The sequence below is a fragment of the Bradysia coprophila genome, unplaced genomic scaffold (assembly GCF_014529535.1).
Source record: "Bradysia coprophila strain Holo2 unplaced genomic scaffold, BU_Bcop_v1 contig_339, whole genome shotgun sequence".
Taxonomy (NCBI): Eukaryota; Metazoa; Arthropoda; class Insecta; order Diptera; family Sciaridae; genus Bradysia; species Bradysia coprophila.
The window spans coordinates 568,943-595,945 of record NW_023503598.1 but is presented as its reverse complement, the minus strand read 5'-3'; the positions used below and the strand labels follow the sequence as shown (position 1 = coordinate 595,945).

At 36.7% G+C, this 27,003-nt stretch overlaps 2 protein-coding genes and 1 long non-coding RNA gene across 3 annotated transcripts; 2 read left to right on the top strand and 1 right to left on the bottom strand.

Annotated features, from left to right (window-relative positions):
* Window positions 1-726: 726 nt before the first annotated feature.
* On the top strand, window positions 727-16,903 carry LOC119079816. The gene is made up of 3 exons (XR_005088233.1): window positions 727-906; window positions 975-1,215; window positions 16,891-16,903. It is a non-coding gene; the product is annotated as an uncharacterized LOC119079816 (long non-coding RNA).
* LOC119079807 (carboxypeptidase N subunit 2-like) lies at window positions 11,441-21,347 on the top strand. Its single transcript, XM_037187875.1, has 3 exons — window positions 11,441-12,719; window positions 19,849-19,852; window positions 21,308-21,347. The coding sequence occupies exon 1, from the start codon at window positions 11,480-11,482 to the stop codon at window positions 12,713-12,715; it is 1,236 nt and encodes a 411-aa protein (XP_037043770.1). The 5' UTR covers window positions 11,441-11,479; the 3' UTR covers window positions 12,716-12,719; window positions 19,849-19,852; window positions 21,308-21,347.
* Window positions 18,382-19,661, bottom strand: LOC119079811 (2-oxoglutarate-Fe(II) type oxidoreductase hxnY-like). The gene is made up of 2 exons (XM_037187878.1): window positions 19,526-19,661; window positions 18,382-19,458 (listed from the first exon to the last, which is right to left on the bottom strand). The coding sequence occupies exons 1-2, from the start codon at window positions 19,535-19,537 to the stop codon at window positions 18,406-18,408; spliced, it is 1,065 nt and encodes a 354-aa protein (XP_037043773.1). The 5' UTR covers window positions 19,538-19,661; the 3' UTR covers window positions 18,382-18,405.
* Window positions 21,348-27,003: the final 5,656 nt, after the last annotated feature.

The following is a 27,003-nucleotide window of genomic DNA, read 5'->3' as shown; positions in this document are numbered from 1 at the left end:
CAAATCGTATGACAATTTCATGCCCGCACGTTAGTAAGCGGGCGTGACGCAAGTCCACTACCAAAAATGTTTTAACAAAAATTTTTTGAGGACGGCGGAGCATACAGCAACTTTTTGACTTCTCCCCCTTAACTCCAACAACCCCTAAACTAGGATATCTGGAATCTAGGAATCCATACAAGTTAAACGAGCTATCACACGTTACTGCAGCTTTAAAATTGGCCGAGATATTGACCTTCGAAATATTGATGTTTGTATGAAAATAAGCAAAATCTCGCTTTTTCAGATAACTGAAATCGCCTACGTTAGTTAGTTAGTTACTTAGTTAGTTCCTATGAAAAAGTGGATCCAGCAACTCCTAAACGTTTCTATAGATTTTTCTGAAATTTTGGTTATGGTGAAAAGTGTGTTGTTTTGGGATGTGGTCATGAGCATTGGAACAAATATGGTCTTGGAACAGTGACTGGAACAGAAAGTGGATATATGAGATTCGAATTTTCTTTAAAAACTTTGGTTAAAGTTTGTAAATGATTGATATGTTATTGGGTCGAGAGACTTGTTTATTGATCAATAAACGAATTAATAAAGATGTTTACATTGCTGTGTAAACAACTTCACATTGCCTTAAGGCAGGGTGAAGGTGTTTAATATCGCAAGATGTTTACATATGTAACCAAATTAACCTACATTGCTATGTAAACCTGTACTGGCCTTAATCAAGTTGGAAGTCGTAATAAATACGACTGAATTTTGTCAAATCGAGCTCAGTCAAGTGTAACGAAAATAAGATTATCAACAATGAAAATATTTTTTTTTTTTGTCGGAATTGTCTACATTTTCTGTGGCATTTATCCGGCGTACAGTGGCGAAACGCCGGATTATTTACTAGATGGAAATGAATGGATGGTAGATTTTCAATCGGCTAGAATATTTCTGCATTTCAAAATTCATTTATTTTTGGTTAATTACTCTAGCTGGATCGTGAACGCAGATGTTTCAATGAGGGCTATCATCGCTGTTTGTTGGATACGAGTCATCTATCATATCAAGTCGTAGAATGTTGTCCTGAATTGATTTGTAGCAAAGTGGAAGGAAATAGTGAGGAAGATACAGGAAAATGCGTTTCGAAACCAGATGATTAAATGAGTTATGACGCTTACGAATTGTTTTACATTGAACATTAAATGCTAATAAATTAAATTAAAATTAATATTTGTGTTGTCATTGGAATAGTCTTAAGATATTTGCCAATATTTCATACATGTCAACATTCACAACATTTAATTGAAAGTTTGTCTGCCAAATCGTATGACTATTTCATGCCCGCACGTTAGTAAGCGGGCGTGACGCAAGTCCACTACCAAAAATGTTTTAACAAAAAAATTTTGAGGACAGCGGAGCATACAGCAACTTTTTGACTTCTCCCCCTTAACTCCAACGACCCCCAAACTAGGATATCTGGAATCTAGGAATCCATACAAGTTCAACGAGCTATCACACGTTACTGCAGCTTTAAAATTGGCCGAGATATTGACCTTCGGAATATTGATGTTTGTATGAAAATAAGCAAAATCTCGTTTTTTCAGATAACTGAAATAGCCTACGTTAGTTAGTTAGTCAGTTCCTATGGAAAAGTGGATCCAGCAACTCCTAAACGTTTCTATAGATTTTCCTGAAATTTTGGTTATAGGCCCAAAAATAAGCCAATGTGTATGTGTGTGTGTGTGTGTGTGCGTGTTGTATATTTTGGTGCATGATAATGATGGAAGGTAATATGGTGAAAAGTGTGTTGTTTTGGGATGTATTTCTTGTAGGGAATTGTTGGGATCATTAAATATTAACTTCCACTAGGTTCCTAAATTTTGCGATGACAGGTGATTCCTCTGGAACTACCTAACTTCCGTCGGATTTTTTGATGGATTTGTGTTATTTTCGACATGAGTGAGGTGTTTCAAGGTTGGTTTCTAAATTTTGGGATGACAGATGATTCCTCTAGCACTTCCTAACCTCCATCGGATTTGGGTTATTTTCAATATAAGTGAGGTGTACCAAGATTTGTTTCTAGATTTTGGGATTCAGACTGATTTCTCTAGCATTTTTTAATTTCCATAATGTTTTTTGATGTTGTTGAAAGTGGTGATATCAGTCAAAAAACCCTTAAAGGGTAAATGTGACGCAAGTCCTTTATCTTACTTACAAAATAACTGATATCGCTGAGGGTACGCAAAAGTTTTATCAACAAAAAATGTACTCAAAAAATTTGTGAAAGAAAATTTTACAACAAACAATTTGCGTCACAAGTGGCAGATGTTGAGGAACATATTGTTAGGAAAATGGTACAAAAATGTACTGAAAGAATCCAAACGAAGGAAAACCGAATCATCTGCCACTTGTGACGCAAATTTCTCCTCAGCGATATCAGTTATTTTGTAAGTAAGATAGAGGACTTGCGTCACATTTACCATTTAAGGTTTTTTTTACTGATTAATATGTATGTCAATGTCACTCATATGTGTACGAGGTTTTTCATGCTTTCAAAGAGAGATTCTTCCGAATACATCCATACCATAATCGGCACTGAAGGCTGATTTATACTTCCACGGAACCACAGCACTGCTTCTAGCATTAACATTGAATTGACAAGTATCAAATTTTGAGGCTTTAATGATAAGAGCTACTGCTTAGGATTGTATGTTTTTGTATTGGTCTGTATTGCTGGTTGCCACTAGATTCAACTTCTAAGTGTTGTGTCGCTTGATGCATCCATCCGTGGTCAACGGATTGTATGTTTTAGCTCACACAACGACAAAAAGTCATACATTTTTACAAAAGGACGCAGTGTCTACTGTGCCTTCATCAGCCTCCCGATATTTTCTATGCTCATGCTAAGATCAATGCTGTACTTATTATTTCGGTAAATTACTTCACCCATTTGTTCACTTACGGCTCATTTACGGCGTGAATAGAGCCTAAAATAGTTATTTGTGTATCTGTTTTGGACGATTGTTTTTAGGCAATTTCGCGAGTTGTAGCCCGAACGAAGTGAGGGCTACATGCGAAAGTGCCTAAAATCAATCGTCCAAAACAGATACTCAAAAAATTTTTCATGTAAGGGGTCGAAAACCCAAGAAAAATCTCGAAACTCCCTCATTTTCGGCCCCGACACATGAAATAGTATTTTTCATGCTTCGGGGCCGAAAATGAGGGCAATTTTTCGAATTTTCTCGGGTTTCCGGCCCTCTGCATGAAAACTTACATGTGCACCTGTTTTGGACGGTTGATTTAAGGCACTTTCGCTTGTAAGCCTCACTTCGTTCGGCCTACAATCCGCGAAATCGCCTAAAATCAATCGTCCAAAACAGGTACACAAATAACCATTGCATAACAAGGGGCGAAAGTAAAAAAATTCAAACGTGTGAAGTTTGCAGCCCGCGCCGCAGGCAAGGACGGCAATCACACGATTTGATTTTTTTTTACTTTTGCCCCGAGTGATGCATACTATTTTTTATGCCAAATACTGCGGAAGATTTGTATTTTCTGTCCGAAACAAAACATAAATTTAATGAAACTGTTGACTTATCAACAAAATTTGCTATAAAAACTGTAAAATGCCGAAAAGCGCGGGGGTCCAGGGGGCGGCAGCCCCCTGGTATAAAAATAAAAATGATTTAACAGATAAAATTACAATATACACACATTCACTTGCTAATAAAACATTTGGTTATCGTCAACACAACACTACACAAAATGCGTACTTTCAATCAAGTGAACATGTGCTTTCGTGACATATGAGGACCGAAAGTAAAATGATGACAGTGACATTTACTTTCGGCCCAAGGCCTGAATTTTTTTACTTTCGGTCACCATTTGAGGACCGAAAATACAAACTTTCGCAGTATTTGGCATAAAATAGTTATTTGTGTATCTGTTTTGGACGATTATTTTTAGGCAATTTCGCTTGTTGTAGCCCGAACGAAGTGAGGGCTACATGCGAAAGTGCCTAAAATCAATCGTCCAAAACAGATACTCAAAAAAAAATTCATGTAAGGGGTCGAAAACCTGAGAAAAATATCGAAACTCCCTCATTTTCGGCCCCGACACATGAAAACATATATTACTGTTACTCGGCAAGCCTCCATGTTTCCCTTAAATGTCAGTAAGATCTTTTAATGTGTAGGCATCCTGTACGTTGTATTTACATTGTCTGCGATGAGAATGTAAATGAAACTTACATGTTAGGTTTTTCGATGATTTACATGCTATGCGCGATCATTTACATGCACTGGTCGGAAATTTTTCGATGATTTTGTTTATGTTTTCACTTCACACAAACCACGACATAAATTAGAATCTACACAGGCAGAACAATTTTTTGGTACACCTGCCATCGATAACATTAAGAAAACACTAAAATCACACCGAATTTGTAGTTTAAAACAACAAAATCAAAAATTTTGCACTGAAACTGAGAATGACAACAACAAAGAAGTCAATTAAATATAAAGTATACAGCCTTGGCCGAAATGGCGTGCACAACCGATGCCTACTAAATGAAAATAAAATTTTAGTTCAAAATGGTTAGAAGTGGAAAGGTTCCGAAATGCTGTTTTATGCAAAATTATTTCGTAGTTTTCATCTTAGACAATGTAAATACAACGCACAGGATGCCTACACAATGTGTAGTACACATTAAAGAACAGTACAGAAGAGCCTATGTGAATGAGTAATACATGTGCGCGAAATTAGGCGGTTCGCCTTCGGCTCACACGCCACAAACATCGCACACATGTATTACTCATTTACATAGGCTCTGCTGTAATCTACTATTATGTGTCGACTCAAAGATAAACCCAAACTCTCTCTCCGAGCTGATGCATAACGTTGGTTTTACCACACATACTTATAATATATAAAAGCATTTATAACTCGGTAGCATAAATAACTGCTTTAGGCAAACGATGTGCAAGCTGTTACCTCGAGTGAACAATCAAACAAAACATTCAACACATGATAGAATGGCATCTCCATCGAAAATCGTACCACACCACCACCAAATTTGGTTTGTGTCTTCAGTGTGGTGCACGATATATTAGAACCATGTTGTAACTCAAACCGATACAAAACATGTGTAAATAATAAATAAAGAAATAGGTCATCTGTTACCGACCGAAATAAGCTCTTTTACAGCAATATTTATGTTAACACAAATGAAGTAACAGATTTGGTTTTTTATGTCTGTCGAAAATATTTTGATCAAAAGAAGTAAAAGATGCGATAATGCTGCGCAATCCATGAAATTTTAAACCTGGGCCGTCTGCATTTTTTAATCAACGAGAATTCTTCTCTATAAATATCAAACAAACTCACAGACAACGCCACAAGTCTCGGAACAGAAAAATTAACTTAATTCAACAGGCGTTAAATTATCTTCGTCTGATTGGTCAGTGGTGGGTACTTGATATGAAGCAACAAATTGAGTTGAAGTACAAGAAATATTGTTATAAAGGTGCAACCGCGCGACTCAAACCGTAATTTGAAGCTAATTAATTGAGAATAATATTTCTCGATCAGTTCCAACGTTTCAGTCAACTATCAAACCTCATATCCATCGCATAGACATTCCAAAATCAAATAAATTCTGTGTGTGATTTACTAAGATGTTTTGGTTACTGTTACATTGTTGTGTACGATGTTTTGTATACCAATTGATATTCAGATGCATAAATTAGTCTAGAGATGTTCGTTGCTGCTGCTGCTGTTGCATAGAGTTAATACAGTATATGTCAGGTCAATTCGTTAAGTAAAGCAATAAAGATTTACACAATGAGTCAGCAGCAACGGAATATTGCTCCGGATATGTCATTGTCGAGACGAATTTATTTTAAAATGAAATTCTTTAAATTGAACCTATACCATCTACATGCGGAATTTCTCTGCATTAAGAGTGATATCGCCAAAACTTGAACCAATTTGAAAACAATGGTTCGGCGATCCAGGCAAGCTATAGCTCGTTTGAATCGTCTTTCAATTCTAAGAAATAGGGATCTTTTAGTTTTTCTGTTAGTTTCCCATTTTCGGAGTGAACACGTGAAAAGTCATAGCATGTCAAGGGGTGGTGAAAACAGTTTTTTTGTGATAGCTCAAGATAGAAATGTTTCTAAAAGTTGAAAATTTTTAGGAATATAGGCCTTTCGCAGACCTTCATAAAGAGTATAATCATCGGTATGGGCCGCCATCGGTTCTAGACTTATGACTCAAAATATGGTGAATGTTTGGACAGTCCTACTGGCTTGCAACAGAATTTATCCGCGGAACTGGCTATAGGGTGTTGTAGCTGGACTTACCCTTTTTCATTCCACATATAAAAAACCCCAGATAAATTCTGTTGCAAGCCATAAAGTTAGTTGAAGTAAAATGTTGCTCCAGGAGACCCATATTTTTCAGTGTTTTCAACTTGTTTTTGGTCTTCAAACAGGCTGGAGCGATGGGAATGAAATAAACTAAATCAAAATTACATGTTCAGCTCGAAATTGTCCTGAACCGAGCGATCATTGGTCTTGAAAATGTTGCTTTCCTCCTTCTTTGTAGAAGGTGGAAAACCTCATATCGACTTCACAAAATGAACAGAAACTCATTTGCTTGCTACAAATATAGGTTTATTGTAAAGCAGAGATGCGCAGCATTCGTTTACAGTCAATAAATGGCCACTCAAGATGTAATTTGTGCTTCACAAGAGGTCACACAATATGGAAATGTGTGTAAAATCACGTTTTTTATATGTAAATTGACGGTGCACATCTCTACTTTACAATCAACCTATATTCGTAGCAAGCCAATGAGTTTCTGTTAATTTTGTGAAGTCAAAGAAATGAGGTTTTCCACCTACTACGAAGTAGGAGGAAAGCAAACTTTTTAAGACCAGTGATCGCTCGGTTCAGGAAAATTTCAAGCTGAACATGTAATTTTGATTTAGTTTATTTCATTCCCATCGCTCCAGCCTGTTTGAAGACAAAAAACAAGTTAAAACACTTAAAAATATGGGTCTCCTGGAGCGACATTTTACTTCAACTAACTTTATGGCTTGCAACAGAATTTATCTGGGGTTTTTTATATGTGGAATGAAAGAGGGTAAGTCCAGCTACAACACCCTATAGTCAGTTCCGCGGATAAATTCTGTTGCAAGCCAGTAGGACTGTCCAAACATTCACCATATTTTGAGTCATAAGTCTAGAACGGGTGGCGGCCCATACCGATGATCATACTCTTTATGTAGGTCTGCCGAAGGCCTATATTCCTACAAGTTTTCAACTTTTAGAAACATGTTTATCTTGAGCTATCACAAAAAAACTGTTTTCACCACCCCTTGACATGCTATGACTTTTCACGTGTTCACTCCGAAAATGGGAAATTAACAGAAAAACTAAAAGATCCCTATTTCTTAGAATTGAAAGACGATTCAAACGAGCTATAGCTTGCCTGGATCGCCGAACCATTGTATTTATTTTCACCAAAATTGGTTCAAGTTTTGGCGATATCACTCTTAATATGACCGATGTGTTAATTTCAATTATGGTGAAATTTTCGGACCTGTGCGAAAGCACTGGTTTTACGACTTTGGTGACATTTTGATCTCCGAATAAGATGGATTTTTGCAGGTGGAATACAAATGATTCAAATTTTTCCCTATTGTACTGAAAAAAGATGAAAACAATATGTCCTGTTGGGTGGGACAGATCCTGTCTGAACTTCTCAACAGTTTTTGTAATGAATCAATTTAAATCAAATGTTCGCTTTTATCAACTATAACTTTTTGGTTATGTCTCTATGGATGACGTTTCGACAGCTGAAATAACCTTGAGACTTATCAAGAGGTCACCATTGCACGTTCTTGGAGGTTTACACGTTCCGAAGCTTCTGGATCAGTAACGGTAAATAAAAGTGCATTTTCACTTTTATTTACCGTTACTGATCCATGAGCTTCGGTACGTGTAAAACCTCCACAAAAAGCACCAACGATATCAATCAGTTAAAAATTCTCCGTGTAAAGCGATTCTTGCCACTGAGTCACATATTAAGGTAAATTTTTGGGAAAACGTTTTTCCACATTTTTCTTGAATTTTCCTAGAGTTTCCAAGATTTGTTTTCTAAATAAAAAAAAATGGGAAAATTTAAGGAAAATTCAGAAAATGCTGGAAAATTAATGAAGATGTTGTCCTAAAAATAATTGTTCAATGATCAGGAGTAGAGTTTTAATTTCAATTGTAATTAAAAAATTCGAACGAAACATATTCAAATCAGTAAGTTACCGGTAATATTAAGTATGTGTATGTGTCTGACGATGCATTAGTTTCGAAAGACATCTTTTAAATCATCAGCATTGATCATGTAACTTGTTACAAATTTTCGAAAAAGGTAGACATGCCGGTTACAATATACTTGAGACGTACGGGTCTCCACTGGCGCCGTCAATTCATCAAGTTTTTTTTTTTAAATGTTCAACCGATTGCTAAAATGTCAGAAGAAAGAAACACCTTTCGTAGGCCGTAGGGGCGTAGAACTGAAACACGTCAATCAATCACATCATCTTTTTAATTTAATTAAAAAATGCGCATCGCTCTCGACATTTATACTTTCAAGCGTATGTGTGTAGCCGATTTCGGTTAGCTCTAGTTATAACATTATGTATTGTTGGTCGGTTCGATATAATATATCGCATTTTGTAAAGGAAAATGTACTTAAATGGCTTCGGAGATGACTTCACAAACGAGAAATAAAAATTAAAAGTCTGAACAGAAGAATATAAAATAATGAGAGGCGCTTTTCACATTCATGTATGGATGGAGTGTATAACATGCTCTCACATTACATTATCGGTATATAATCAACGTCAAGAGCAGAACACAAAAAAAAATCCAGAGTGAAGTGATTCACCGCCATTTACGAGGTCGTTAGCATTTTTCGACATTTCTGCAATTTTGTCAGACAAATGACTTTACATTAAATATATATTTTCGAAGCGTTTTCACAAAACACAAGCTATGTACTTACCTTCGAAACAAATTGTAAGAAGAAAAAAAAACGAAAAAAAAATTCTTTAAACGGTTAGACGAACAAAGAGCAAACAAATGCTTTCAAAATTAAATAAATTTACATATTTAAAGCGTACATGCATTTGCAGAAAATGAACCATTGAACCAGTCGTCTGAATAAATAAAACGAAGAAGAAAAAAAACATTTTCTCCACCAAACATAAAGCGGAGTTTTCTGTTTTGAGTTCTGTATAATAGCTATTTTCGATAGTAGTTACGAAATGAGGTTGATTTTCGCATTAGGTCAGGACCTCAATTCTCATACGTTCATAACTGTAAGAATTCGTAACATGACAGTTGGAGTCACGAACGCATGAGAATCGAGACCCAGATTCATACACTAAACCATAGCACTTCTCCCAGCATTAACATGGAAAATATTAGGAGGCCGAATAGGCTTTACAATTCTTTCGTACACACTGGGGTCATACTTTCTTCGTGCGAGTTTAGACACATAAGACATGGAAGTGTGCACGCAAACATGTATCAAAAATTTGGTGGCTTTTTCAGTGCAGTGACTGAACACTAAGTCTGATTCTGGCCGTAACAGGAACTTTGTACCTGCAGGGCGCCAAATAAAAAATTGCTAAAAGTTAACACATAACTCAGTTTTTAGTTGGCATACTCGAAGTATATAAACACTGGGTGATGGATACCCCCAGCGGATCACAAAAATTACGGAATCTAGGCTTTGGGTGAATCTGAGCTCCAAAGTCATACAATCGTGAAACTCAGTTAAGTGTCACGTTCGAGTGGATTGGAATAACGTAACTGAACATTCGAAAAACAAAGAAACGTCCGGACCTGCACAGATACAGGAATGAAAATCTATTTGGCTATGCAACGCAGCGACGACTCTGCATGATTCTTTTCATCTCTTCTACAAATTTTGCGGGATGCAATTTTTAACGACCATAAAAATGTGTAGGAGCAACGCACTACAATCATGAGTGATCGTAAAGTGACAGCTGTCAAATGGAGTACTATTTTTTATGATTTTTTTTTTAAATTTGGATTACCATTTATGCTTGAAACGTGTTGGCTGAAGTTAACTTCGTGGTTGCTCCTAAAATAATTTCACTCCATAAATGCGCTTCATAATTCGATTTTTCGATGAATCGATGGATGAACCAATGAATTAAAAAATAAATTTCAACGCATTCTCATATGAAAATAAAGCGAGTTGACCAGATACAACGCTGCCTTTGATGTGGTTGTTGTGCGTTTCATTTTGAATTTGCAGGCTTATGGTGTGAATTCAATTGAAATAATAAAGCCAAGTTTGGGTCATTTCGCTGGGTGAGGAAACTTGTCTCTCAGGCTCCATGTTAAGTTCTGTCTATATCTTACGTTATTTCTAATCTTGAATTGCGTGTCAGACCTTCAATTACAACTCAAATCGAGATACCGTTTTACAATTCTGGTAGCCGAATGTGTTCTGTATAATGTTCTGCAAATATTATTTTATCTAGACGTTGGTGGGTGGTAATGATAAAGTTAAAATTATCTTACAAAACATCATAAAATATGTGCGCTAGTAATAAAAATCAAAATAAAAGCAAAGTACGCCAAATTCATCTAAATTGTACTTTCTGAGAATCGAGAGATTTCGCTCACAAATATTGGCATTAGATATTATTCACATGGGGTGGAGCGTTTTTCCATTTTTATTCTATTTTGAAATGGCTGATCTGCGAATCTTAACAGGGATCAGGGAGTCAGCCGTTCAGCATTTGATTAATTTTTTGGTTAGCTTTGTGAAATTGACGATTTGAGAGAACAAATCGCTATTTGACATTGATCTATTGGCATAATAATTCTGCTGCTTTCTATTCTTGTGTTCATGACGACTAGGATATGATCACTGCCTACAGTATAGTGAATCTGTTCAGCTGTGACTGTCATCGTTGTCTATAGCACCCACTTTTAAACTGAACAACTCATTAATCGAACGTAAATGACTCAGAGAAGTGATAACAGATGACGTTACTGCTTCCTCACCGCAGCGCCATCTGTTATCATTTCTCTGAAATGACTCTGTCTGATTAATACTGTTTTTGTTGGCCGATTCGCCCAATGTTTTCTGATTATTAGTTATTCATCATTTATCAGTGTTGGCCTTCTCTAAAATGCTGAGACGCTCTGGAATGATTCTTGGGTCCGAAATGTCAAAATAAAATATAAATTCAAAAACGCTAAGACCTAATATCTTATAGGAGGGATTGATTTTACAGTCTAATTGTATGCTAATTCTGCTTTATCGTGATTAATTATGCAACGTCAAAGACATAATTAGATTGCGTATATTGCGGCACATTTTCTCTATAAAATCTGGTGGTGATATCAAATCACTGTCAGTTTTGCTATAACTAGCAATTAGAAAAGTGAAAATGGCTCGGTCGCTCATTAAGACGTTCATTATTTTTGTAAGTGTTTTACATTTCACGTCATGTCAGCAAATGGATTGTACATATTCTGTGGGAACGTCCAACAAATACCAATGCAGTTTAAACGTTAACAACCCTAACGGTCTCGATGGTTCCGTATCGATAGCCGGTCATCATTTGGGTTCATATGCTGATGGTAGTGTTGGAATCGTGAAGATTATTAGTGGCATAACGAAAAATATTCCATCACAGATCTGTAAACAATTTCCGAATATTGAGCTCATCCACTTTACGATTGCGAACATTGAAATCGTTTCCACAATAAAATGCAGTTTAGCCACAGAACTCGACTTGTCGCGCAACTCAATCACAGGCGTATCGATGGACATATGCCAATATCAGCCACTATTAACTAAAATTGATCTGAGCTACAACCAAATTAAGAGCATTTCCAGTACAGCACTAAAAAGCTGTAAGAATCTTGTTACATTCTACATCCAGTACAATAAAATCACTGAAATGGCTTCAACACTGTTCACCTATGCTCCAAAACTCAGAACATTAAATATCAATGGCAATCCAATAACATCGATTCCTGAAGGACTTTTCGGAAGCGAACTAACAACGCTAGACATGGCTGCACTACAAATTACTGATCTTCCACTCAATGTGTTCCCGGCGACGAACAAACTCACTGCCTTGGGACTAGGTAGCAATGACTTTACCCAATACAGAACTCAGTGGTTCCAAAATTTAAAATCGTTGAGTCAACTGTGGCTAAATTGGATTCATGCGCCGATTCCCGCAAATTTATTCAAATCGTTACCGTCGTTATCATATCTGATGATGATTAATTGCAACATTACGACGGTGAATCGGGAATGGTTTAGCACACTTTCACGACTGTACTTGGTGACCATGGAACGCAATAATATCGCCGATATTCCCGATGGCACATTCATATCGAGTGAATTGAGTTTTGTTGATGTTTCCCACAACAAGTTGAAGACCGTCAGATCGAAATGGTTTTCGAACGCAGCTATGACGTCGTTGAGGGATTTAGATGTGGAGAGTAATGAAATCAATTCAATGGATTCGTTGTTCTTTGATACAGCTAAGAATCTGAATGCATTTTCTGCCACGAAAAATAAATGTTACAACGGGTCGAATATAATCGATTTCCGCGATAACAGGTCATCATATATGGCAGGGTTCAAAACGTGCATCAATAACTTCTAAATGTGTTAAAGTTTAAATGTGAAAAATCAATATTTTAGTCAAACAAACGCTCCATCGACGATGGTCATCGTTATAATCTGTAAATTTACAACATGAACGAATAAATGACTTTAATCAAATCAGTCAAAAACCCTTTCAAATGTGACGTAAGTCCCTATGGATACTTCCAGAACAAGTGATACCATTTCAGGTGACACATTCTGCGCCTGAACGCCACCATTTCATCGAGAAATTATTTTATAAAGACAATTTGACAGAAAAACAGATGACTCGGCTTTCTTGCCTTTCTTTTTGGTCATATTTTTAAATTTTACTCTACATACGCCTTTTGTGACGCAAACTTGTCTTTGATAAAATTTTCTTTATAAATTATTTTCTTGATGAAATTGTATGCATTTAGGCGGAAAATGTGTCAGCTAAAATGATATCAGTTGTTTTGGTAGTATACACAGGAACTTGCGTCACATTTCCCTCTGTAGCGCTTTTTGACAGATATCAGTAGCTTTAGAACTCTTATTCGATTCTTCATCTCATAAAATCTTAAAAGTAAGAGATGATGGCTCATTGCGCAGCATTTTAAAGGACCAACTGAATATCCTCAAAAATCTAGAAAGGAACCCAGAAAAATCTGAAAAATCTATCAACATTCTGACGTTTTAAAACTGAGAAGATTTTGGAAGAATTGTAGGTCCATGAAGGGACTAAAAAATCTAAATATTCACTCAAAATCCTAATGTTCCAGAATTGGGAGTATGGTGGACCATATAGAGTGATAAAAATATAGGTATTCACTGAAGTACCAACATTTTTTGTCCCTTCAGATTCCGACCATTTTCCCATGAGTGCTAGAATCTCACTCTCAATGGTAAATTTATTCTCCTCAATGAACCTGGGAGGTTATCGAAGTGGGAAGACTTTCTGCCATCATTCCCTGATATTTGGGAATTAGGAAAAAAAACTGGTAAGTTTATTCTGCTCAATCAACCATGGAGGTTATCGAAGTGGGAAGACTTTCTGCCTTCATTCCCTGATATTTGGGAATTAGGAAAAAAAACTTGTTCCGGAAACGTAAATCAATTTCTGCCGAATTTGGACCATACATTTATTCGATGTCTTTGACTGCATCGGGTCCATCAGCAGCGACAGAATTTCGGCGGCATTCTGTCCGCTTTATAATTATTGTAAAATAAACAAGAAAATTGTTTACAAAACATAAATTACCATCTCTAGATTGATTGAGCGTATATCAGATCGCTGCATCTTTTCTCTGCGATGTTTCGGTTTCGTTCGAACAAAGCTCCATACGAGTATTAAGTTCAACAAACAAATTGAAAATAAACATTTAATTTTACGTGTTATTGATGAGATGAATTATTATTGTCTGACGCAGTGATAAATTGGTAAACTGCAATCGATCAATATGATGAGTGAGTGTACTGATGAGTACGTCTCTATGGTTGGTTCATTGATTTTTAATTGCTTTTAAATTATCGACCGGTGCATGTTGTACTTATTATAATAGTTTGTTAAAGATCAAACTAATCATCGAAACTGAATCGTTTTCTAACGAACGAAACGATTGCATTACCAACTTTTCTGTATATCAAATGAATACCTCGGAGGTCATAGTGCCATATATATTTTAAAGTCAACATGCCAGATCTGTATCTGCAGAGAAAAAAAAATGTTTGTTCTTCATCTCGATGAAGAATGTTAATTAGAATTTTAATAAAAATTCCCTTGACTTGTAACAGCAGCAACGATTTTTCATTTATCTCGAGAACAATGTTCCAACGTTGGTTGCTTCTTAATAATAGTACACCATTTAGAGCCCATTTATTATAAGTACAAAGCATCTGTTAATCGTGGAATACTGACTACCTACTTAGCGAATTATACTTGAAACAGACAACGTTTGCAACGAAGGTTAAAGATCGAAATAAATTTTTAGAACTATTTTGCGTGATGAATTTATGGAGGTTTACTGATAACAATTTAATTGTCATGAACTTTGATTGATTGCTGGGTTGAGACTCGGACAATAAATGAAGAAATCTATTTTATATTGAACAGATTCATGGTGGTCTGAAGCGAATCGTATCGGTTTGGTGTTTCTGCGTAAAGGTGAGAATTTCGCTTGAAAAGTAAAATCCAGGGACAATTTTTGGAAAAACATTGTTCCCATCTTTTCCTAAAATTTTCTAAATTTCGCCGAATTTTCCTAAATTTTTCAAAAAAACATTTTTTTTGTGAAAATTGAAAAAAATTTGAGAAAATCTAGGAAAATATGGGAAAAACAATTTTTGAATGAATGAAGGGCATTGAATGGCTTTCAACAAATGCTCTTCATACAACGCCAGTTCGGCCCTGGCTAACCTGCTGATTTAGATCATCTGTTAACACAATAACGATGAGCAAATAAACTGATAGCTCAAAGAGATCTTATACTGAAAAATTTGTGTTAAGACAGATGAAGAAGAAGATTTCGGTTCAAAATACTTAGATCGAAATGAAGTAGTAGACTCGAACAAACTCTTTCTGATACTTACGGGACTGTCAGATTACGTCCTTGAATATGAACATTCTTACACGAGACAAACTAAAAAGGACATCCAATAAAGACTGACATAGCATAAAGTGTTGAAAGCAAATGGCACTACGACAAAAAATAATTTTAAGAGGCACCGGTACTTTGCCGAAAAGCACACATTAGGGCGACTTTTAAATACTGGATTTTAGTTTACTTTTGATGATATCTTTCCACCAGAATCCTTTTTGAAAAATGTACGACCGCAATTCCGACCACGAATGTGTTAGCTTTCAACAGAAAATAGATTTGGTTGCAGCAATTTGACCTGCTCTGAGAACAATGAGCAGTTTATGAAAATTTCATTAAACTGCTCACTTTTCTCAGAGCTGGTCAAACGACTACAACCAAAACTATTTTCTGTTGAAAGCTAACACATTCGTGGTCGGAATTGCGGTCGCACATTTTTCAAAAAGGATTCTGATGAAAAGATATTAACAAAAATGAAATACGAAACACGCAAATGTAGGCTACAATTTTAGCTAAGTGCCGGTGCCTCTTAATTCTCATACGAAACACATGAGTACCAAGGAAGTGAATCGTTATTCATTGTCAATGGCAATTCTCATATTACTTAAATCGTAAGTAAGTAAAAAAAAATCTAATTTGATGTGCTATAAGCTCAATGTAACACATGGGTGCAATACGTATACACCTATTATGTATGTCTATTGAATTTTGCATTTAATTAGTATGAGCAAAGTCATTCTCTTTTCCACATTATTTCCCTGATTCATATAATTAAATTTGTCAAACAAAAAAACATAGAAGAAGATTAGATTATCAACAATCTGTGAGAATTGCATAATTAAAGTGTTGCTTGTGAGACGAAAATTTAATTAAAAATTATTTATGTTTGAGACTATAGCCTTGGTGCAGCCGGCTGCGCTGTTCTATCAGTGTGGGGAATCTTTTTCAGATAGGTTGTGTTTATGGTATGCACAGCATTTTATAATTGTTAAGACGAAGATGACAATTGATTTTGTTCACAAAACTAATTCAAAGTCAATGTCTTCGATGCTGAATGTTTCTAAGTTTTTTCTTTCTCGTTTTCTGTTTTTGTGAATACTTTCTCTGAGGTCACAGAATATTCCTGCGTATGATGCACATGCCACGTGGTCTGTTTGACTATGAGAAAATCTACTAAGTTTGAAAAATGATCTGCTGAAAACTTCAGGTTAAATGAATGATGCAGATAAGTAAAGTCGGAAGAAAGAACGTAGAAAATGATTGCGACTGTGTCCCGCGATACTTTAAAATCATTGCTAAGACATATGTCCAATTCTTACAATACCCAATACAAAAACCATTTGTTCTACGACTGCATTTTTCGAGCCCTAGAAGGCCCCTAACCAGGATAGTCCTGATCATCACTTATCAGGGAAAGTCCTAATTGGGGTCATAGTCATAGTCCAGGTCTTTGTGTCGAGGAAAAGGGCTACGTGCGCCTTTAGTTCTTTCAGATTTTTCTTTGTTCCATGTTTTTGGGATATTGTATTCGACCGATAGAAAAATCCAATACTACCGATAAAAAATAATAAACTACCGATAAAAGTAGTACCGATAAAAAATAATAAAATAACGATAGAAATGAGGTACACATCGCTGGTACATCTTCCGCAGCTGGATGTTGGTTGACGACGAAGTTGACGCGAGTTCCACCACCTATACCATACTTTTTTTTTAAAGTTATTTTTTTTCTCTCACACCGTCTAATAATTAGTTCTTTTACAAAAAAACACGCTAATAAAATTTCGCAGTTTTTTATTATTTTTTTCGCAATTCCGGTCCAGAATCATCACCTTTCCATGCATCCATTCAATGTCGTTTTGAAGGTATTTATTTCACAGTGCGTTTTTGATTTTTTTTCGCACTTGGGCTTTTTCACCTTTTTTTCGCACGCTACAGAGCTTAGTACCTTTAAGAAAGGCTAAATTTTATAAATAAAAACTTTGCACAAACCAGGATTTGAACACCCAACACCAAAATTCTTCCAAACACCAAGCAACGACCATAGCCATTCGGCTACAGAGTCACACAATTATTCAGAACGTATTGTTGAAGCGTACATAAGCATTGACTACTTGATTTTATTTAGCACGTCTCTATACATTGCAATGTGTATATAGTGCAGGTTGCTTGATCGTTCAAATGAATTCATGTTTGCATGTGAATGTTTGGTAGATATGTTGGTAATATTTTGCATTGGAAAGGTGATTATGGCCCGAAATTGCGAAAAACGTTGTATCTACCAACGGCTTCGCCTCGGGTCGACAATCGACATCTAGTGCGAAAAAATACCGGCATACCTACCGTGGTAGATAAATAACTATTATCGGTAGTATTGAATTAAATTATCGGTCGTTTATTACCATCCCATGTTTTTCCGGAAAAATTGTTTTTCCAGCCGAAAAAGCCATTCATACCGGCCATGATACATGTTCAGGAGATATGGCCTGGGAAAGTCTGTATTTTAGTCACTACTTCCCCTCGCCTTAATTTCTGTTCAAGGATTATGGAATGTTCCATATTTGGGGATGTTGTAAACGATTCTCCCTATGAAAATTGCAATTAACTTTTACGAAAACTTTTTCGTGTGACAAACCTATTTTATTGGTCCCGTTCCCCGATGAAATCATTTTTGTTACTGTTTATGGAGTAAGTTACTCCGAGTAACTCATCCAAAATAATGTCTAATCCTGACGTTCCTACTACTTCTTTAGACACTTCTTACGTTTTTGGCCATTTTATAGGCTAAAATTTGGACTTTTAACAAGTTTAAAGTCACCAGAGGTCAGTTCCTAAGAATGAGTGACATCGTCTTCATGGCTCACTGACTTCCCTATCCCAGGACTACAGAACTGCAGGAAAATAAAGAATGAAATTGAAAATAAAATTTTTGTTGAAGCCTTTCCCTGCCGAACTAGATAAGTTAAAAATCCGAAAATTTTACTGGTTAGGCAGAAGTGCCAGGGCAACAGGTTCATATTTAATTTGAGTATTCTAACGACAATATAAAATCAGAACGCTTTTAATCGACCTCCAATGATTTCTCAAGATGTGCATAACGGACATATCAGCCAAATTCAAAAGTGTCGTTAGTTCAACGTTTATCAGTAGCACCATCGATTGTTTTGTACAAATCAGCATAATTATCGGATAAAATACTCTTTAAATGTTGACCATATGATTGTGGCTTGTATTTTGGTTCCTCGTCAGCTGGACACCATCGTGTTCCCAGATCACGCGTGTCAATGAGCAAATCCAGCTGAGGATCCCAGAAGAAAGCAATCGAATACCGATCGCGACCAGATCGATTGATTACGCGATGGGGCGTCGCTCGCAGACAATCATTTGTCCATTTGGAGGCACTATCACCAAGATTGACAAGGAATGCCGTTTCACCATTCGAAGAAATCTTATTTGGAGCTGAGATCCATTCACCATTTGGTGCTTTAACCTCTAGACCACCGGTGTCGTCTTGGACTAGAATGGTTATGAAGCCGTGATCACAATGCGGTGCTGAGCCGAATACTCCATCAGGGATTGGTGAAGGTTGCGGTGGATAATGGAGCATCCGAAGACCAATCGACGGTCGCAGAAAATGAAGGGAAAATCGGTTAAAGTCTGCTTTGCTGGCTAGAAAGAAAATTTTGGTCAACTCCAAAGAAAGTTCTTCCAACTGGTGATAGTACGCCAAAACAGCATTCCGAAAATCTGGCATTCCCTGAGGCCACAGATTAGGACCTTGTAAATATCGATCGTACAGATCAGTTTCTGCCACATCAGGAGGCCCTTCGAAATGCTCATGATTTATGATGAATGATTCGCTTTGGTTCGGTGCTTGAACAGTAGCTGCGATATCTTCGATAAGCTCACCCTTTGACCGAGATTCACGTTTTACCTGATACGAAGCCAGTGGAAGATAGCCTCGATGCCACTGGTTCAATCGAATTTTATTCTTCTCATTCAACGGCAGTTCGTGGAATCGTCGGTGTTGGACAAAAACTTGATCGATAATTGTTTGCGGCACGCGATGATTGACGATGTATGCAAAGCCGATATCTTCGAATGCTCGAGTAAACTCTTGAGCCACTTTTGTTCGACCAGCAGGAGATGATTTCCAATGATTGAGATCGATTACTGGAATGTTTATCTCGAAATACAAACCTTCTGTGAACGAACAGCCATTTCAAATGTTTTTTCTTACTGTTGTTACTTACAGGTGACGACATGTTATAATAACAGCGGAATCATCAATGAAATCTCGAAAATGTCGTAGTCTTATCCAATCAAAACAAAATAGACAATGAATTACACGACTCATTCATTGGTTGACGTTATTATAGTAAACAAAAGCACAGCGCGCATGTACTAGAACACTACACTTCATTGATAACACAAATGTCAATGCGCCGCTGAAATTCATTCAAATTATCAGCTCGTTAAGTATGTACTAGATAATATCTCTCATTCAAGTTGTTTACACGGAGAAAAATTTCGAATGATACGCGTCTTTGGTATACTTAAAAAATTAAAATTGTAGTTTTGTTCTCTCGGCTCAAAGACACTGTATAGGAAATTCTAAGATTTTTCATCGAACATGTATTTGGATAGTGGTTTAATGACGAATTCGATGCTATTTTAACCTTTTGCTTTGCCTCGTATTTTGGTGAACATAACTAGAGATGAGTGGGTCGACGTTTTTCATTCGAAACAGATAAGGCGACTGAATTAAACTTTGTGAACGCAACGTTCTAACGATCTACCGATGGAAGCAACGAAAGGAAAAAAACTTTCGATACGAAAAGAAAGTGTGATAAAACCAGAAAAGTCGTCTGAATTCCCTGCATTTTTGTAGTCATGGGATAGGAAAGTCGGTGACTTCACACTTGTTAAATGGCCAAATGTTAGCCTATAAAATAGATAAAAACGTAAGAAATAGCTAGTGCCTAGAACAAAGACGTAGTAGGAGCGTCAGGATTCGACATTATTTTGGATGAGTTACTCCATAAACAGTATCGAAAATAATTTCATCGGAGAACGGGACCAATAAAATAGTTTTTCGCAATTCCGGGCCATAATCATCACCTTTCCATGCATCCATTTAATGTCGTTTTGAAGGTATTTATTTCACAGTGCGTTTTTGATTATTTTTTTCGCACTTGGGCTTTTTCACATTTTTTTCGCACGCTACATAGCTCAGTACCTTTAAGAAAGACTAAATTTTATAAATAAAAACTTTGCACAGACCAGGATTTGAACATCCAATACCAAAATTCTTCCAAACACCAAGCAACGACCATAGCCATTCGGCTACAGAGTCACACAATTACACAGAACGTATTGTTGAAGCGTACATACTAAGCATTGACTACTTGATTTTATTTAGCGCGTCTCCATACATCACATTGCAATGTGTATATAGTGCAGGTTGCTTGATCGTTCAAATGAATTCATGTTTGCATGTGAATGTTTGGTAGAAATTTTGGTAATGTTTTGCATTGGAAAGGTGATTATGGCCCGACATTGCGAAAAACGTTGTATCTACCACGGTAGGCATGAAGGTATTTTTTCGCACACGACGTCTTGTCGACCTCGGCTTCGCCTCGGATCGACAATCGACATCTAGTGCGAAAAAATACCTTCGTACCTACCTTGGTAGATAAATAACTATTGTCACACGAAAAAGCTTTCATAAACGTTAATTGCAATTTTTATATGAAAAATCGTAACAATCAGTATCCCAGACCCAGATTATAGATCATCTTCAAGGCAAACTGCCATCCACGTCAAGAAATGCCATTCACGTCAAAAAGATCTCATACATACAAATGAATGAATGAACGAAACTTAAGTGAGGTTACGTCGAGGAGGACCGCACTGAAAAGAGTTGCATAGAATTGCAATCTGAAAAAAAGAGTTGCAAAAGAGTTGCATGCAAAAATAAAGAGTTGCACGCGGAAAAAAAAGTTTCAAAAGAGTTGCATGTGCCAAAAATAAAGAGTTGCAGAAGAGTTGCACATTCAAAATCTGGAATTAACACCGAAAAAAGATCTTCATTCCTCGTTTTCCATGGTGTCAACAAAAGAAGCGTAAAGAGTGTCGTGTGGAATTGAACAAACGTAAAGACAAACTATGTGGTGGACCCACCAAAATTACATTCCTATGATGAGATCAGTTTATCTTTTATTGATCTAGAAAATTCTTAAGAGCACTCCAGGTCAAATTTGCCCAAAATGCGACTTTTAGTACATGGAATATCCTGAACAAATAATAATTTAGCCGAGCGTAACTAAGCTTAGGTTATCATTTCGAGTTTATATTATATCGTAGTTACAAAATTTTTAGGCTTTAGGTCGAATAAATTCAAAAAAAAGGTCAAACAAAAACCCACTGCACATTGAACTACTTTCGAAATATAATCCCCAAAATTGAATCTCTTTCGACACTATTTCTTCAAATTTCACTTTTATTCGATAGATTTCTCACTAATTTATTCACTAAAACACAACAAAAGAATCCACAACCGCATATTTTATAGAAAATTGCTAAAAAGAACGGTCATTCATAATCTAAACAAAAAGATCATATTTCTTCAATCGCAGGTGACATCTTTACTCTACATACAATGCTCTACATTGTTTAGTACATTTTATTAGAACATTCGTGTTGGTGGTGGTAAAAATTCAAATTTGATTTGTAAATGTAAAGTTGTCAGTTGCATGGTTTGTTTTTGTTTTTTTGTTTTTTTTTTTTAGTGGCATCAATGTAATGAGCGTCGGCGAATAATACACAATAAAATTTATGAAACCGAGTGATAGATGTTTTAGGTACTGGATGTGTAATTGACAATCGACGTATAGTGTGCCGAAAAAAAAGACCCGAAAAGTTTGACTCACTGTGCTGAGCGAATAAAAAAACGTGATTCTCGGCAAAGGCAAAACATACGCCGTAATTTTTTGATATTTTTACATTAGATTGTGTCAAAAAATTGGCCCCTTCACAGGTCCAGTGGTAACTAGATATGCTCGACACGTGACAAGTAAAGCAATTGCTCGTGTTCCAACTAAAGTGCCGCATGTGGGATTCGAACCCTACACTAGCCGAACATTTTTGTTTCGCTGGCTGAGCGCTAACCCGCTGGACCACCGGGGCCAATTATTCCAAATGTATAAACAGAGGACGATCGTAGTATCATAATATTGCGGTAAATACAGGAAATAATAACGGACAGAATGTCTAACTCTGAAAATGCATGTAATCAGCGATGTGATGCTGCTGTAACTAAATCAATTGAATTATTTGACCGTCAAGCAAACAAAACGGTTTCAATTGAAAGTCACGTAAATACATTTTCTACTGCCAGCCTGATTCGGGCTATATTTTTTTTAGTAATTTTTTTGTCACATTGTCTTGTTCGTCATTTATCAGAAATAAAAAAAAAAAAAAATTGCTTAGGTTTGAACACGGGACCAGTCGCACTCCGAGCGACCGACTTACCTACTAGCCAAACCAGTCATGACGTCAGGTTGTCATATTTTCATATTGAACTACGCAACGACTGAATAAAACAATTGTTCGAAATCCGTTGCACATCGAAATACAGCATGAATGGTACGGAACAAAACCGATTACAATATCAAACAGGGACAATTTTCGGCAAATAATATTGTTGTCTAGATAGCGTAATTGAACGTTTTTTTTGTACTCATTCTAGCTTGATGATACGATTTTGTACAACTAATTGCTTCATAGGTTCATTGAGTAGTTCAATGCAAGAAAAGAATAATGGTCGCAACTGTAGACGAGCAGGATGGAAATTATTTTTTTCTAACGTATTTTCGTTTATATGGCCTCTGTGTGGTATGACTAACATTATGAATCAGCTCGGAGAGGGAGTTTGGGTTTATCTTCGTCAAAATAACATTCGGACACAGGTGCATAATATTTGTTACGTTGCGCTATCTTGTTTGCCATATAAAATATAAATAAAACCTGCTGGGGTTTGAACTCGGGACTCTTCGCGCATCGAGCCAGCGAATTACCGATCGTCCAAACCACCCACAATAGTTCACTGTACTATTTTCATATTGAAATCAGTAATTCATGAAAAAATTAGTTGAGTTGAAACTTGAATCTTTCTTTTGAAAAGGATTTGACAATAGTTGTTTATGCAACCGCTTGATAACAGCTTGGTTGAGGCTACTCTTATCTCAAAACTGGCGATTGATTATAATCAGTTGGCGATTGATTGTGAACTACAGTCGATTATTATCTACGTAGTGCTTACAATCGGCTGATTATAATCTAACACAAAAGAAGAGTGATCAAAACGTTTATTTACATCTACTTCGACAGTGAAGTACATTCCTCATACGTAAAACATTGTCACAGTCCCTTACCATTCATTACCGTTTATTACAAAATGGATGGGGAACGATTTGCTTGCAGGGATATATAAAGATGCTATTGCCCTATTTGCTCTATTATAAATGAATTTGTGTTCTGAAAAAGACGAGTGCGAATATACGCCATTGGCAATTTTTTTATTTAGTTTTTCCATCAAGTCCTTTTTAGAATAATAAAAAAATGGGCCCCAGAATGATACTTGCGCTTGCAACGTGTCATTATGATAACTTTGCTTGTAACGTGTCAAGCAAATCCAGTTACTATAAATGGCCACAAGTGAGATTCGAACTCACCACTGACAGACATTTCTGGTTTGAACGCCAGAGCACAAGTCACTGAGCCATCGGGGCCGATTATATCTTACGAATAAACAGAAGATAATCGTCGTTACGTGTATAGTCTTATAGCGGCACATACGTGTGGCTATGAGTGTGTCTGTGTAGCTGTAAATATTTGATTGTATGTAGCTAGCAGTATCTAATAGAGAAAATTCAAATTCGTTGCAAATATAAACGTTTTCTTTGACAATTTCCTAGTAATTTTTGCAATATTTGTACACAGGAAATAGTTGGTATTGAATCCGGGACCCACCACCTACCAAGCAAGCAACTTTACTGCCTTACGAAAGCCAACATAGTAGAGCATTGTACAATTATTATATGATAAGAGAATCGGTAAACAAACTAAGCAAAACGTTAGATACTATACTGAGAACAGTCTTCCTAGACAGTCTTCCTACAAGCATGGAATTTGTTCACAGGGGTCAGTTTGGTTCACGAGTCCTGTTCCGCATCTAGCGCTCATGACTATTCATTTCTCTAGCGCCACATTTTCTTGACGAGCCTAATTAGGCAAGTTATTTGTGGTAAATAATGTCCCAGCTGGGGCTTCAATTGGTCTTTATGAAGATGATGCACTGGACGAGTCAAGTGAAATCAGATCAGCACACAGTTTTTCTACAAGTTTGTTTTATTCATTTTTGTTATAGGTGAAGCTACAACTGTTTCAGAGGTTATAATTATAAGGTAATTCACAAATTCTCACTGGGTTCTCTTATTTGCATGCTTCTGCTCAATCTTGAGTCTATCAACTCCGGTAGCAGCCAATTATTGTAAAATGACTCCAACTGATTTCTCATTTTATTATCGAAAAAGTTGTCATCCCGTTCAATTCGCTCAATAAACATCTTATATCGATTCGATGTCCATACAGCGAACAAGCAAACACGTTTTTGGCAAACGTGGAGTTGTCCCTGTATGTTGTAGTAGAGGTTGTGAGTCTTTTTCAGCACGCCCTTTTGTTCCGTTATTTCAATGAAATCCAGTGTTGCTGTAAAATCAAAATTCCTGATTCACATTCAAATTTTGGTTGCGAGATGACAAAAAACATCTGGTGTCAAATGACGATATCAAGCAAATAGCAACATTACCATTGAAGTAAAAGTCATACCAAGCTCTAAAGGAAAGCACCTAAGCAATGAAGGTAATACGCTATGTTACCGTCACTACTGATTTCAATGAAATCATTTAGTGTTGCCTGCCCCATGCGAAAGTTGAACATTACGTAGCAATCGGTCTTCTGCGAAAATAATCGATTACGTGTGGAATATTTTCGGTTTATCCTTTGTGAATTTTTATGTGAAATTCAACTTTTGCATGTGTTAGGCAGTAAAACAGAATACATTGGATGTTGCTTCGTAATTCAAACAGTTGAAACAATTTTGTTATACTCGCTCATCGTATTTTTGAGCAACTTGCTTCGGTAACTGTTTAGTTGTATACCTCGCCTTCGGATAAATATTCAAACTGTATACTTGTCAAAAAGACAGTTACCAGAGTTGTGACTTTATCACAAAATTGTAATGAATTACTTTCGATGCATCCAATGTAATCTAGTATTCAACATTCGAGCTACCTATCATATTTATCACATTATCGACCTACATCGAATTTAGGTGCCGTAATTTATGTGTAGGTTTGCATTACCTTCAGTGTTTATTTACTATGGCTCTAGCGGAATTGAATTGACTCAGAAAAACAAAAATGAGGACTCGCTTACCTAGTACGTTGATATCGTTAGGGTCCTTGTTCGTAATTGCCAAAGGACATTGAATGTCGACAATCATGTCTGAATCGTTCACCATTCCAGTCGGCGATGCCGCAAGAAACACCATTCCATCGTCAATGAATAGACCACAACTTCTTATTGACATACTTTCTTGCATTCCGAGCTGTTGCATTGCAACCAATTGGGATTCGTTTTGATGTCTTTGAGCTTTTGTTCCGATCGATTTACGTTGCGTTAATTCTTTCACATGTGCTGGGAATGCTCTGGCTTTGCATATTGATCCGAAGTCCTGCGATAAAATCACTTTGGGCACTATGGCGTTCCACAAGTTGCATTTGTTTTTGTCGCGAGTATTTGCTTCAACGGCATTTCGATTTTCACGATGATGTGTCAGCTTTGCTAAATGAATTCGTTTTTCATTTTGAAAAGCTTCTTCTGGCATATCCGGTCTCTGACAATGAATACCGTATCCAGGACCAGGACCACTATCCTTCATTCTGCAAAATGGCGTACGAATGACCTTATTTTGCTTCATGATTTTACGTCTCTCTCTGGCTTGATTCGTTTTGTGCAGTCGCTTCACCTCCAGCTTTCTCGCTAGCTCTGGTGGATTCCTATTGAATTTGGCATTGTACAGAGCACAGAGCGCAGTTTTCGAATTATACTGAACAACTGCCACATTAGCTTTATGTTTATACGAATTTGACAGTGAAAAGTTAACTCGTTTTCCACCGACAAATTTTGCCACGATCGAGTTGTAGTGTTCGGCGATGTTGTTCGACTCTCCCTGGATTAAATCTTTGGCACAGTACATAAGTTGGCGCATTGTTGACGACATTTTTTCGAACGTATTACACTCTTGCAGTGCTGGAACGTAGTTTTGATCGTTGTTCTTGCAGTACCGCTCGATGTACTTCGGACAGTTCGAGTGATCCCCGAATACGTGGTGGAGAAGGTTATTCAGGTCAGATTTGAGTAATGAAATCTTTTCAGCTTCACTCGTATTTTCTCTCTTCCGAAAGTCAATAGCGCAGTAAATGTCCTTACGAATTCGTTCCAAATTGTTTACAACAATTTTGTTCAGTCCTCGGGGACAACCTTTTACAGATGCCTCGATACTCTTTCGGAAGTTCCGATGCAAATGGTTTGTGCATTCAATTTTTTCGATATGTCGATCACCGTAAGGCTTCTGCTGTAGTAATTTCGAATAAGTGCTGGAGTC

Excerpts from the sequence above, each read along its gene's own strand:
- LOC119079807 (XM_037187875.1), top strand. The coding sequence starts at position 11,480 with ATGGCTCGGTCGCTCATTAAGACGTTCATTATTTTTGTAAGTGTTTTA.